The 13,113-nt window shown below is 45.1% G+C and overlaps 1 protein-coding gene across 1 annotated transcript; it reads left to right on the top strand.

The window, feature by feature from the left end:
* The first annotated feature begins 306 nt into the window (after positions 1–306).
* On the top strand, positions 307–9,934 carry LOC139159309 (zinc finger protein RFP-like). The gene is made up of 4 exons (XM_070736632.1): positions 307–814; positions 3,033–3,128; positions 9,006–9,236; positions 9,908–9,934. Exons 1-4 carry the CDS (start codon positions 401–403, stop codon positions 9,932–9,934), a joined length of 768 nt encoding a protein of 255 aa, XP_070592733.1. The 5' UTR covers positions 307–400.
* The last annotated feature ends 3,179 nt before the right edge of the window (positions 9,935–13,113 follow it).

Genomic DNA, 13,113 nt, shown 5'->3' with positions numbered 1-13,113 from the left:
CACCTCTCCTTTTATCAGGATCTAAGGATCAATAATTGATGGGGGGGCACTCTCCCGTGTTTTTATCCCCCCCTCTTTTAACAGGATGCTAGGATCAATTGTTTTTTAATTGGGCTTCGTCCCAGGGAGGTTTACTTCCCATCAAGCATTTAAAACAATCTCCCCCTTTAACGAGCTGGTTGCGCGAATAATAAACGATTTGGGATCCGTCCCGTGAATCTTTGATCCAATTTCTCCCTTTTAAAATACTGCTGTTCTCCTTTAAGAAGCCAGAGAAGCTCACCAAAAGAAGACCAACAATTTCTTTCGGTTTCCTGCCTGGGCAGAGCCCCAAAGGCGGTCACCTGATTCACAGGAAAAGTTTCGAAACTTAACTTTCTCTTTCCTTCTGGAGACGGCGATGGCGTCCGAGGCGCCCTTGCAGGATTTCTTGGAGGAAGCCACCTGCTCCATCTGCCTGGAGTATTTCCAGGACCCCGTGCTCATCCCGGAGTGCGGCCACAACTTCTGCCGGGGCTGCTTGACCCGCAGTTGGGAGACGTCGGAATCGGAGCCTTCCTGTCCCCAGTGCAGACAGACCTTCGCGCTCCTCAGCGTCCTCCCCAACAGGCAGCTGGCGCGGGTTCTGGAAGTGGCTAAGCGATGCGGAGGTCCTTGGGGTGAGGAAGTAGGGACGTTCTGCCCGAAGCACCGGGAGCCCCTCAAGCTCTTTTGCAAGTACCACGAGACCCTCATGTGTGTGGACTGCATGTTCTCCGAAGAGCACAAGGGCCACTCGGTGATCCCTCCGGAGGAGGCTTTCCCGAAATACAAGGTAGGAATCAGCCTGGAGGAATCGCTGCGGAGGGGCAGCTAGAATCCTTTGCCTTCCTGGCAATCTTTGAACCAATTTACTTGCTTCCTCTGTTGTCTGCAAAATGGGATTATCATGGGGCAGAACCATCACTGAGAAGCAGACTCGAGGGAAGATCCAAGAAACTTGTACTGAAGTACTTCAGCAAAAGGGTCTCAGCAATTGTTTAATAATAGTAATAATAATAATAATAATAATAATAATAATAATAATAATAATAATAATAATAATATGTTCTTTGCATATTTTTAAAATTATGCGTTTTCAGTTTTTATTATTAGATTTGTATTATACTGTATATTGTTTTTCTATTATTACTGTGAGCCGCCCCGAGTCTACGGAGAGGGCGGCATACAAATTTAATAAATAAATAAATAATAATAATAATAATAATAATAATAATAATAATAATAATAATATGACTCGGGGCGGCTCACAACATCACAATACAGTATAAATACAAATCTAATACTTAAAAAATTAAAAAACTGATTTAAAATACATTGTCATTAAAAAACTTACCTGCTACACAATCATACACACTGAGTCCAACTGAACATAAACCTAATAAAGGTCAACAGAAAAAAAGGAGGGGGGGAGATTAAAGGAGCCAAGACTCCAACCACATATACAAAGACAAATTTGATACAGTTAAGATTAAGTTTCTTTGACTCACAGGTTCCCTGAAATGTTTTTTATATTCCTTGCCTTGACCTACTTTGACCTCCTTCAGAAATTTCATATTTTATGCTAATCTTTCTTTATCAAGGCGTGTGTGTTTTATAATAAGCTAGAACAGTGATGGTGAACCTATGGCACGGATGCCACAGATGGCACCTGGAGCCAAATCTGCTGGCAGGCGAACTGTTGCCCTAGCTCAGCTCCAACCTCTATGTGTGTGCCGGCCAGTTGATTTTTGGCTAGCACCGAGGCTTTGGTAGGGCGTTTTTGGCTTCCAGAGGGGAGGGGGAGGTCATTTTTACCCTCCCCCGGCTTCAGGAAAGCCTTTTGAGCCTGCGGAGGGTGAAACATGAGCCTACTGGGTCCACCAGAACTTGGGAAACTGGATGTTTCCAGCCGCTAGAGAGCCTGGGTGGGGGAGGGGAGAAGCTGTTTTCACACTCCTCAGGCATTGAATTATGTGGTCACATGATCAAAATTTGGATGCTTGGCAACTGCCATGTTGAAGACTGAAATATATACTGCTCAAAATAAAAGGAACCCTTTAACAACATAATATAATTCCAAATAAATCAAACTTCTGTGAAATCAAACTGTCCACTTAGGAAGCAACACTGATTAACAATAAATTTCACATGTTGTCCGCACATTCAACTTTGTACAGTACAAAGTATTCAATTAGAATATTTCATTCATTCAGATCTAGGATGTGTTCTTTGTGTGTTCCCTTTTATTTTTTTGAGCACTGTACTATATCTTCTAACTGGAGTTTCCCTCTGTTGTGGTTAGCTCTGGCCCTGCTCCTTCCCCAAGGACTGTGGATGTGGGGGAGACATCCACATCGTGCAGGCCTGTTTTGCCGCCCCCCCCATCTGCTGATGAAGGCTCCTCTGACCAAGAAGACATGAGTGACAGGGACGAGGAGATTGTGGCAGACAGCTCAGAAGGAGATCAATTATCTAGCTCCTCCTTGGATTCAGAACAAGAGTTAATGATACAGCCACTCATGAGGAGAGCGATGCATAGGCAACAACAACAACTGAGAGATTATTATCAAAGAAAATGAGGCCACCTGTGGGTTTGGCCATTGTGGAGGATTATCTGATCCCCGTGTTTCGTGACTGCTTTACTGACTTTGACTTTGTGTGCTGATTTTTCCCCGTTTTGAAACTAAACCAGAGCAAAGTGTGCTTCAGTTTGTGAAAGAAGAAGGACTGTGAATTGCCTCACAGCTGCAAGCTAAGTATCACAGAACTGATAAGGGACTTGTACAAATTACCAGTTTGTTTGGAGACGAGTGCTCTTTGCTATACCAAAAGAGGGCTTAGTTGAAGTGACTTTTCATTATAAAGAACATTGTTTTGAATTTTCAAATGTGTGTGTGTCTGAAATTTGTACCTGTGAATTTTTGGGAGGAGTCTGCCAGAGAGCTCGACAGAACACCCTCCAATTAAATTCTTTACAGAAAAGAAACTCAAAACTTGTATTTTCTCTTCAGATCAATGCTGAGAATTGCCTGAAGGTTCAGAAGGCGCAGAAAGAAAAAATATCTACATACAAAAGAGACACAGAGAAAACAGTGCAGGAAATACTTGTAAGTATTGATCCAACGGTGAGGATTTTCTGAGCTAATAGGAAGGAGACCCCCATCCGCCATCTTTAATGATAGACAGCCTATTCGTAAGTACAAGTTCTGACTTAAATGAAATTCAAATTATTTTTTTGGGGGGAGGGTGTAATTTTTTCTTCTTCTCCAATTACCTATACAGAAAAAAGATACCATTTATTTTAAATTAATTTACAATACAGTATATCATTTTTACAATTTCGTTATATATAAATTAACCAATGCCACCTCCTCACCATTTGACATCTGAACCAAAAAATAATTATTCCAATTACTATTCTTAATCACATCAAATTAATTACATCATAATGTTTTTAATTTTCTCAAAATCTCCTCCATATCAATTTTCATATATGCTTTCATGTACCCTCTTCCATAATAAATGCCCTCTAGAATAAAAGAGAAAAAGAAAAAGGACATTAAGGGAAAAGAAAAGGAGCAAAACTTTCAGATTACCTCCAACACAGTATTTAAATTAAAACCAACCATTGCCAAAAAGTAGTTAAAATATATATAAAGAGGGCAAAAGAGGAGAAGCCACCATATAGTACAGTGATCCCTCGATTAGCGCGGGGGTTACGTTCCAAGACCTCCCACGCTAATCGATTTCCGCGTTATAGTGGTGCGGAAGTAAAAAACACAATCTGCGCATGCGCGCCCTTTGTTCCATGCCGCACATGCGCAGAAGGTGGAGCGACGCAAGTTCGGAGGCTGGCAATGCAATGGTGATTTTTCCGGACTCCTCGCCGCTACCCCCCGCCCGCCCGATTCGCCCCTCTCACCGGCTTTCTTGGGGCAGCGCTGGCGGCAATGGCAACCTTCCCTCCCTCCCTCCCTCCCTCCCTCCCTCCTTCCTTCCTTCCTCTCACCGGCTTTCTTGGGGCAGCGCTGGCGGCAATGGCAACCTTCCCTCCTTCCCTCCTTCCTTCCTTCCTCTCACCGGCTTTCTTGGGGCAGCGCTGGCGGCAATGGCAACCTTCCCTCCTTCCCTCCCTCCCTCCTTCCTTCCTCTCACCGGCTTTCTTGGGGCAGCGCTGGCGGCAATGGCAATGGCAACCTTCCCTCCTTCACTCCCTCCTTCCCTTCTCTCCCTCCCTCCCTCCTTCCCTCCCTCCCTCCCTCCTTCCCTCCCTCCTTCCCTTCTCTCCCTCCCTTCTCTCCCTCCTTTCTCAAAAAGCACTTAAATACTGTACTGTACTGTGTAATGACAGAATAAAACCCCCCAGCCCTCACCTGTGTTTGAATTTCATTCACTCAGTCATTCATTCTTCTGTACAGTATGTACAGTACTGTATGCCACTCAGTCCCAACACTTTTAACCCATAAATTACCATTTCCCATCCCCTTAATTACCATTTCCCCTTCCCATTACTGTACCTCTACCTGTACCTGTACACATTGAATAAGACTCTTAAGTTATGAACAATAACATATTTATTTACATTTTTTTGGGGTGGGGTGGGGGTTAGCATAACTGGGATAACTAGGGATCTTCTTCTATCACCATTTCTACAATGGACGCTGCAGGTGATGGTGTGACAGACCTCTTGGTTTTCGTGACAAACATGGTCATGGGCAGTTGTTGGCGCCGTTTCTTTTTCTGGCCTAACATGGATCTGTATGGTGCAAAGATGTTGTCAAGGGAGGCGTTAAACTGTATAGAGCGAGTCATGTTGGGATCCCAAAGTTCCGCCATGTGTTGCAGATGTGCAGCAGTTCTGTTCATTTCTGCAAGCCGCTCAAGCGTTAGGCCAACATCTTCTTCCTCAGCTTCTTCAGCTCCCTCTTCCTCCTCTTCTTCACTCGCTGACCTGGTCAGCTCCTCCCCCTTCTGCAATTAGGTCTTTAAACGTGCCCTGGACAAAGTTTTCTGCTGCACCTGTATCTGCTGAGGCAGCTTCTCCATGCAATGACACACTCTTCAGGCCATAGCGCCGTTGAAATTTCTCAAACCACCCTTTGCTTGCTGTGAATGTGGCTGGGGCTGAAGAAGCAGAAGAATGACAGGAAAGGGAGAGAGAAGTGACTTGAATGAAAGCATACAGTACTGTATAGTAAATGCCCACCTCCTTCCCTCCCTCCTTCCCTCCTTCCTTCCTTCCTTCCCTCCTTCCCTCCCTCCCTCCCTCCTTCCTTCCCTCCCTCCCTCCCTCCTTCCCTCCCTCCTTCCCTCCTTCCTTCCTTCCCTCCTTCCCTGCTCCTTCCTTAAAAAACACTTAAATACAGTATGTAATGACAGAATAAAAAACCCCAGCCCTTACCTGAGTTTCCCTCATCTGCATCGCCTCCTTCTGTGTCTTCAAGACGGTTGTACAATTGCTGGTCCTTGGTCCTTATGGTGTTGGTATCCAAAGCAATGCTCTTTTTGCGGCAGTCTTGTACCCACAGGGACAAAGCAGCTTCCATCTTCATGGCGTTTGTTTCTAGGCATCACCATTCTTTTTGCAGCCTTGTTGAATGCTATCAGAGAACTTTGCCTTATCTTTTTCTCGTCTTTCCGAATGGTTCGCACACTCGATTCGTTGATCCCATACTGCCGACCAACATCTGCATAAGAGCGTCCCTCTTTCAGCATGTCCAAAATGTCAATTTTCTCTTTAATTGTGAGTATCCTCCTGCTCTTTTTAGCGTCGCCGCCTCCACTCCGTGTGCAACGTTTAGGAGGCATCTTCCAACAAGTCTGAACAAGTTCCAACAGTTGCAAAGCTTTTTTTTGCGTTTGCAACGATTGGTTGAGATTTTGGCCAATCAGCAATCAGTATGACGTCATCGGGCGGGAAAAACCGTGGTGTAGAAAAAAAACCGCGGACTTATTTTTTAATTAATATTTTTTGAAAAACCGTGTTTGTAGCGTTTCACACTAATCGAGACCGTGCTAATCGAGGGATCACTGTATATCCCAAATATCGCCGAATTTTAAAAAAACCTAATTAAAAATAATTCCCTTTCATGAATAAAAATACAAAATAAAAATAGAGATTAAAGATTAGAAGATAGCAGGGGAAAAATAAGAAGGAAAATAAAAAGAAAAAGAGAGAATAAAAACAAAGCTAAATACTCCATACATTCATCATGCTCTACTAAACAAACCCAGAATATCTACCCTATACTAATTATAACACTTTCAATCCGTCATCCTGCCCTATTCTTAAAAGAAAAAAAGTCACTGTATAGCCAGTGTAATCATCTTCCCTATACTAATTATAACACTTTCAATCCATCATCCGACCATTGACCCCGCCCCTCTTCCAATGAAATTCAAATTAATGACTGTGTTAGGGCAGAGAACTTGTTCTTAACCTGGGGACTAAGATGTCACCACTCGCTGAATGACATAGTTGGATTAAGTGTACCGTGTTTTATACAAAGGGTTTGGCTTGCTGAATAAAGTAAATAAAGTACAGTAATACCTCGTCTTACGAACTTATTTGGTGCCAGGAGGAGGTGCGTAAGGTGAAAAGTTCGTAAGACGAAACAATGTTTCCCATAGGAATCAATGGAAAAGCGATTAATGCGTGCAAGCCCAAAATTCACCCCCTTTTGCCTCATTACCGCCGGCATTCGGATTTTGTTCGGGGATGGGTGGAGGGGGGGAGACGGGGGGGAGACAGCACAGGCTGCCCGGAGGGAGCCTCCTGGGTGGATTAACCGAAAAGTCAACAGTTACTGTCCGGCTTGCAATGACTGGAAGGGAAGGGAGGGAAACACACGGGCGGTTTGTACGTGCGTCTTCTCTTAATTTTTGTGTCTGGGAGGCCCCACTGGGGTTCTAGGATCATCTTGCGGGAGTCCGGTAACGGTTGGGGAAAGGTTGGGGAAGCCCTAGCCGGATTCGCGCTGCGCCGCCACCCCTATCTGTAACTTCAGGCAGAAACCTTTCTCTCTCTCTCCTTCCTCCCTCCCTCCTTTCCCCTCTCCCTCCTGGCCTCCCTCCTCCTCCTCCTCCTGTATTCCGCCTCCCTCCCAGCCTCCGGGCCACATTCGCCTTCCTCCGCCACCACCGGTGCCCAGTTCCTCCTCCTCTTGCTTCTTTAGAAGATGACAGCCGGACGGCGGTGCGGAGGCTGTGGATGATGTGTGTGTGTGGAAAGGGTCAGTGGGAGAACTGGGGGGAGCTGTGGCCACCGCCCCGTGGAAGGGACCCGGCTGGGAAGCTCCCGAAGGTGTGGGCTGGGGTCTTTCCGGGAGAGCAAGCAGCAGGCGTGGGCTGGGGTCTTTCCCCTGGGGGCAAAGGTGGTGGTCACGGGATGGCTTTGCTGCAGGCGGGTGTCTAGGCACCGCAGCTCCCCCAGGTTCTCCCGCAGACCTCTTCCACACATCCCGACTCCCGCAGCCTCCACGCTTTTCTTTCGGCTTCGGGCTGGACAGGAGGAGCTAAGCAGCCGGAGATGTTGCCAGCCCAGCGGCATTTTACATTGATTCCTCCGGCCGCTTAGCTCCTCCCATCCATCCAGAAGCCGAAAGAAAAGCACAGAAGCTGGGGGAGTCGGGGTGTGTGGAAGAGGTCCGAGGGAGAACTGGGGGGAGCTGCGGTGCCTAGACACCTGCCTGCAGCAAAACCACCCCGCGACCACCACCTTTGCCCCTAGGGGAAAGACCCCAGCCCATGCCTGCTGCTTGCTTTCCTCGGACGACGCAAAGACCACCTTCGGGAGCTTCCCAGCTGGGTCCCTTCCATGGAGCAGTGGCTGCGGTTCCCCCCAGTTCTCCCGTGGACCTCTTCCACACGCCCTCGCCGCCCCCAGCCTCTGCGCCGCCGTCCAACTGTCAACTTGTAAAGAAGTGAGAAGACAAGGAGGAGCTGGGTGCCGATGGCGGCGGAGGAAGGCGAATGCTGCCCGAAGGCTGGGAGGGAGGCGGAATACAGGAGGAAGATGAGGGAGGCAGGGAGGAAGGAAGAGAGGGAAGGAGGGAGGTAGAGGGAGGGGGGAAGGAGAGAGAGAGAGAGAGATGAGCTCGACGGAGTTCATCCAAACAAAACCTCCCAGAAGGGAATCCGCCGGGGCAAATGGAATTCCTCGCCTCCTTTTGCTTGCACTGGCAGTCCCGAGGTGGGGAATCCCAGCTGTGGAACAGACAAAGCTCTCTGGCTCGCCCTGTCACCTTAAAGCAGCAAAGATCCCAACACCCCCGCTGCCACTTTTGCCTGGTCCTCCACGGGGGGGGGGGGAAGAGCTGCGGAAGAACAAGCAAGAGGAAGTGAGCAAGCGGGCTCCAGGTTCAGGCACAGCTCCGCCCCCCCCCCCCCGCGGAGGACCAGGCGGCAGTGGGGGGCTTCGTGACGGGGGAAACCCAGGGAGAGCCAGGGAGCCTTGTCTGAGGCAAAGTGCAGGTCCTTGCCACGGCCAGGATTCCCCGCCTCGGGACTGCCAGCTCAAGTAAAAGGAGGCAGGAACTCCCGGCGGGGCATCAAGCAAATAGGAAATTCCGGAAATGACAGTCACAAGGCAGGGAAATCTCTGCTGCAGTAAGAGAGCATAAGGTAGAGCGCATGCGCAGTAAGAGAGCCCACGCCCCCGGCTCCGGTTCGTAAGGTGAAAATGGTTCGTATCACGAAATGTTCGTATGACGAGGGGTTCGTATCATGAGGTACCACTGTATTTGGAATCCCGGATTGCCAAGAATATTTTCATAAGAGATCATTTAAACTCTATTTTTTTATTAAAAATATTTTCCTCCGCCCTGTTTTTTTAATATCAAAAGGGGTTTTTTTCTTCTTAGAAAATTCTTCCACCTCACTTCTAGATTCTTTAAGGAATCTATTTAATTATTATAGCAATAAAAATAAAAATAAAATAATAAGAATAAAAATATGCTCTTTGCTTTTTCTCCTTCGTGTTCTAGGACAAGATGAAAGAAGTGAAAAAAGATTTAATGGCTGAATTCAGAGAGCTTCAACTCTTGTTAGAAGCACAGGAGCAGCGCCTATTGACTAGGATGGAAGAGATGGAAAAGGATCTTATGGCAAGAGAAGAGAAGGGTTTGGCCAAGCACATGGAGGAACTCTGCTCCCTTGACCATCTCATCCAGGAGATAGAAGAGAAGCTTCAGGAACCAGCCAGCAAACTCTTACAGGTCAGGCAGGAAGTTGAGATCATAGAATACTAGGGCTGGAAGGGACCTTGGAGGTCTTCTAGTAATCTCGTCTAATCCTCTGCCTAAAGCAGGAGCCCCTCATATTCTCCCTAAAAAATGGTTGTCCAAATTATTATTGGAATCATCCAGTGACTCAGTACACACAACTCTGTGAGGGCAGCTGTTGCGCTGATAAATAATTGTGACTCTCAGGAAATTATTCCTTATTTTAGGTTTTATCTTTTTGTGAGGAGCTTCTACTCTTCACCTCTTGTTCTGCCCCTTAAGTGTTACAGAGACTGAATTGATGCCCTTTTCCTTATCACAGCCTTTCAAGTATTGGAAGATGGCTGTTGTGTCTCTCCTAAGCCTTCTCTTGGTGAGGCTGAGCATGCCGTGTTCCCCTAGCCATTCATTGTACAGTTTGGCTTCCAGAATCCTTATCATCTTTATTGCTCCTTTTTTTCTTTTCCATAAATTTAATTCAAATTATAATAGTGAAAAGATTGTAAGATTCTGGCTGGACTCAACAAGTTGAACAGTTGGGGGGGGGGGGGGAAGAACAATGAGATTTTTAAAATTAAAATTACTCATTATTTTGTGAATGTAAGAATTTAATTTTCTGCATAGCAAATGGCTCCTTTCAGTGCTTTTTCTCTTTATTTTTTTAGGACATTGGAAGCATCTTGAAGAAGTAAGTAAATCCACCCTTTTCTTTACAGCTGTTTGTATTTAGCAGTATTTTAATGTAAAGACAACATAGTGTATTTCAGGGCTTTTTAGACATTTCCTCAGATAACCTCAACACAATATAATTAACAATATTTGATATGATCAATTTTATTTTTATTTATTTATTATTAGAGTTGATTTTTATTAAATTATTACAGTTGGTTTCACAGTTGGTTGGTTTCACAGTCAGTCAGGTGTTTAGATTGAATTTTGCCATTTTATCCACTTATTGAGTCTAAGCTCTTCTAAGCAATGCAAGTATCATAAATACATGCTGGTTGCCAAGCAAACAAATCGTGATTACAGAGACACTGTGATAGATGTTAAGTGTGGAAATGTTGTAAGTCATTTTTTTGACAAACCATGGTAAATGGTTGCTAACAAATAGACAGAAATTGAGGTGATGTATAAGTGCGATTTCATTGCCTTACCTGAATCCATCAAGATCAGTTTGAACATTATATCCATTGTCTAATTACATGTGACACCCATGTTAGTCATTGGTCATCAGTCATTTGGTAAGCTACAGCCCGTTTGTTTGGCCAAGAGATTCACAAGAATTTTCCAGAGTAGGGAACCCAAAAGTGAAACTTAGTTGCCATTGCTAGATCTCTTGTTTAACTTGATGAAGGTGAATGAGTGCAGTTCTGGATCAGGATCCACTGAGTTGCCCTGGTGCCCATATTTGAATAGCTAGCCAGAGAAACGACTGAAGTCTGGGAAATGTGCCCTTATCAATCAACAGGAGTGCTGATTTACCACCAGCTTTGCCAAGTACGTAGGAGCCAAGGATGAGACAACAGAAGAAAACAAAAATGAATGACTTAATAATTGGTCATCAACATCCCACTGAACAACTACCGTGTTTCCCCAAAAGCCCCACTATGTCTTACTTTCAGGGTATTGTCTTATATTGGAAAACAATTGTCGAATTTTTTGTTTTAACCATAAAATTAACATTTAGACGCGGTGACGTATGGAGGGGGGGCGGCGCGGAAGTGGGCAGGAGGCGGCGCTCATTAAGATCAGAGGGAGGTGGCAGACGCGGCGACGTATGGAGAGGGGGGACGGTGCGGACGTGGGCAGGAGGCGGCGCGCAGCTAGATGAGAGGGAGGCGGCAATACCCCCATGTTTCCCCGAAAGTAAGACATATGTCTTACTTTCGGGGTACGGCTTATATTAGCCGACCCCCCCTGAAACCCCTGATACGTCTTACAATCGGGGGTGTCCTTACTATCGGGGGAAACAGGGTACAAACCACACACAACTAAACACCACATAAATACAATAATAATAATAATAATAATAATAATAATAATAATAATAATAATTTATTGGATTTGTATGCCACCCCTCTCCGCAGACTCGGTGCGGCTAACAACAATAATAACACAACATTTACAATCCAATAATAAAAACAACTAAAAACCCCTATTACAAAACCAAACATACACACAAACATACCATGCAAACTTGTAGTAGCCTAGGGGGAAGAGCTATCTCAACTCCCCCATGGCTGGTGGTATAAATGAGTTTTAAGTAATTTACAAAAGACAGGGAGGGTGGGGGCCGTTCTAATATCTGGGGGGAGTTGGTTCCAGAGGGCCGGGGACGCCACAGAGAAGGCTCTTCCCCTGGGCCCCGCCAAACGACATTGTTTAGTCGACGGGGACCCGGAGAAGGCCAACTCTGTGGGACCTTATCGGCCGCTGGGATTCGTGCGGTAGAAGGGCGGTTCCGGATGTATTCTGGCCCAATGCCATGTAGGGCTTTAAAGGTCATTACCAACACTTTGAATTGTGACTGAAAACTGATCAGCAGCCAGTGCAGGCCACGGAGTGTTGCAGAAACATGGGCGAATCTAGGAAGCCCCACGATGGGTCTCGCGCTGCATTCTGCATTATTTTACATTTGGAAACATTAAACTGCAGTTTACATTGCTTTGGCCATTTATCCAGTAAAGCTAAATCATTTACCATATTACAGATGCCTCCAGGAATATCAACCCTATTGTACACTTAACGTGCCCATATTTGAATAGCTAGCCAGAGAAACGACTGAAGTCTGGGAAATGGGCCCTTATCAATCAACAGGAGTGCTGATTTACCACCAGCTTTACCAAGTACTTAGGAGGCAAAGGATGGGACAACACAAGAAAACAACAATGAATGACTTAATAATTGGTCATCAACATCCCACTGAACAACTACAAACCACACACAACTAAACACCACATAAATACAATGTGTAGAACAGCTCAGTGCACACATTCGGGTGTGAAAGAGAGGTTTCCTGAGGGACTTAAAGTCTGAAAGCTCAGAAGACGCAGATTAGATGGTGTAGCTGGCTAATCCTCAAGAACCATTTGATATTTAGAAAGCTTCTATTGCCAGGTTGATAACACTTACAGGAACTGGGCATGGCTAGTCTATTGAGGAGAAGGGCCAGGAGAGACCTATGTTCCCTCTAATTTTTCAGTGTGGGCGGAAAAGTATAGCGTCTGAGCGGCAGTCCCCCTTGGCACTGGGCGGCATAGAAGGATAGATAGATAGATAGATAGATAGATAGATAGATAGATAGATAGATAGATAAGAAAAAAATCCTTTTTTATTAAAAGAAATTAATAATAAAACAAAAACCAAAATCTGTTACTATTAAAACAAAACAAACATGATTCTTGACAAATGTATATTTTATTTCATGTACACTGAGAGCATATGCACCAAGACAATTTCCTTGTGTGTCCAATCTCACTTGGTCAATTAAATTCTATTCTATTCTATTCTAATAATAAAACAAAACCAAAATCTATTAGATTAGATTTAGATTAGATTTATTGGATTTATATGCCGCCCCTCTCCGCAGACTCGGGGCGGCTATTACTATTAAAACTAAAACAACCAGCAAAACCAAAAACAACTATTAATAAATCCATGCTTTAAAATATTCATTTCTTCCCTTTTTTCTATCATTTCTCCATATCTCCCTTCCTTCCACTGCTTCTCTCTCTCTCTTGCTTTCTCTCTCTCTCTTGCTTTTTTCCTCTCTCACTCTCTCACTCTCTTCCTTCCTCTCTCTCCCTCTCTCTCTCTCTTGCTTTCTTTCTCTCTTTTTCTTTCTCTCTCTCCCCCATTGCTCTCTCTT

The sequence above is a fragment of the Erythrolamprus reginae genome, chromosome 2 (assembly GCF_031021105.1).
Source record: "Erythrolamprus reginae isolate rEryReg1 chromosome 2, rEryReg1.hap1, whole genome shotgun sequence".
Classification (NCBI taxonomy): Eukaryota; Metazoa; Chordata; class Lepidosauria; order Squamata; family Dipsadidae; genus Erythrolamprus; species Erythrolamprus reginae.
Note: the sequence above shows the minus strand (reverse complement) of the source record. Positions and strands in the feature narration are given on the sequence as shown.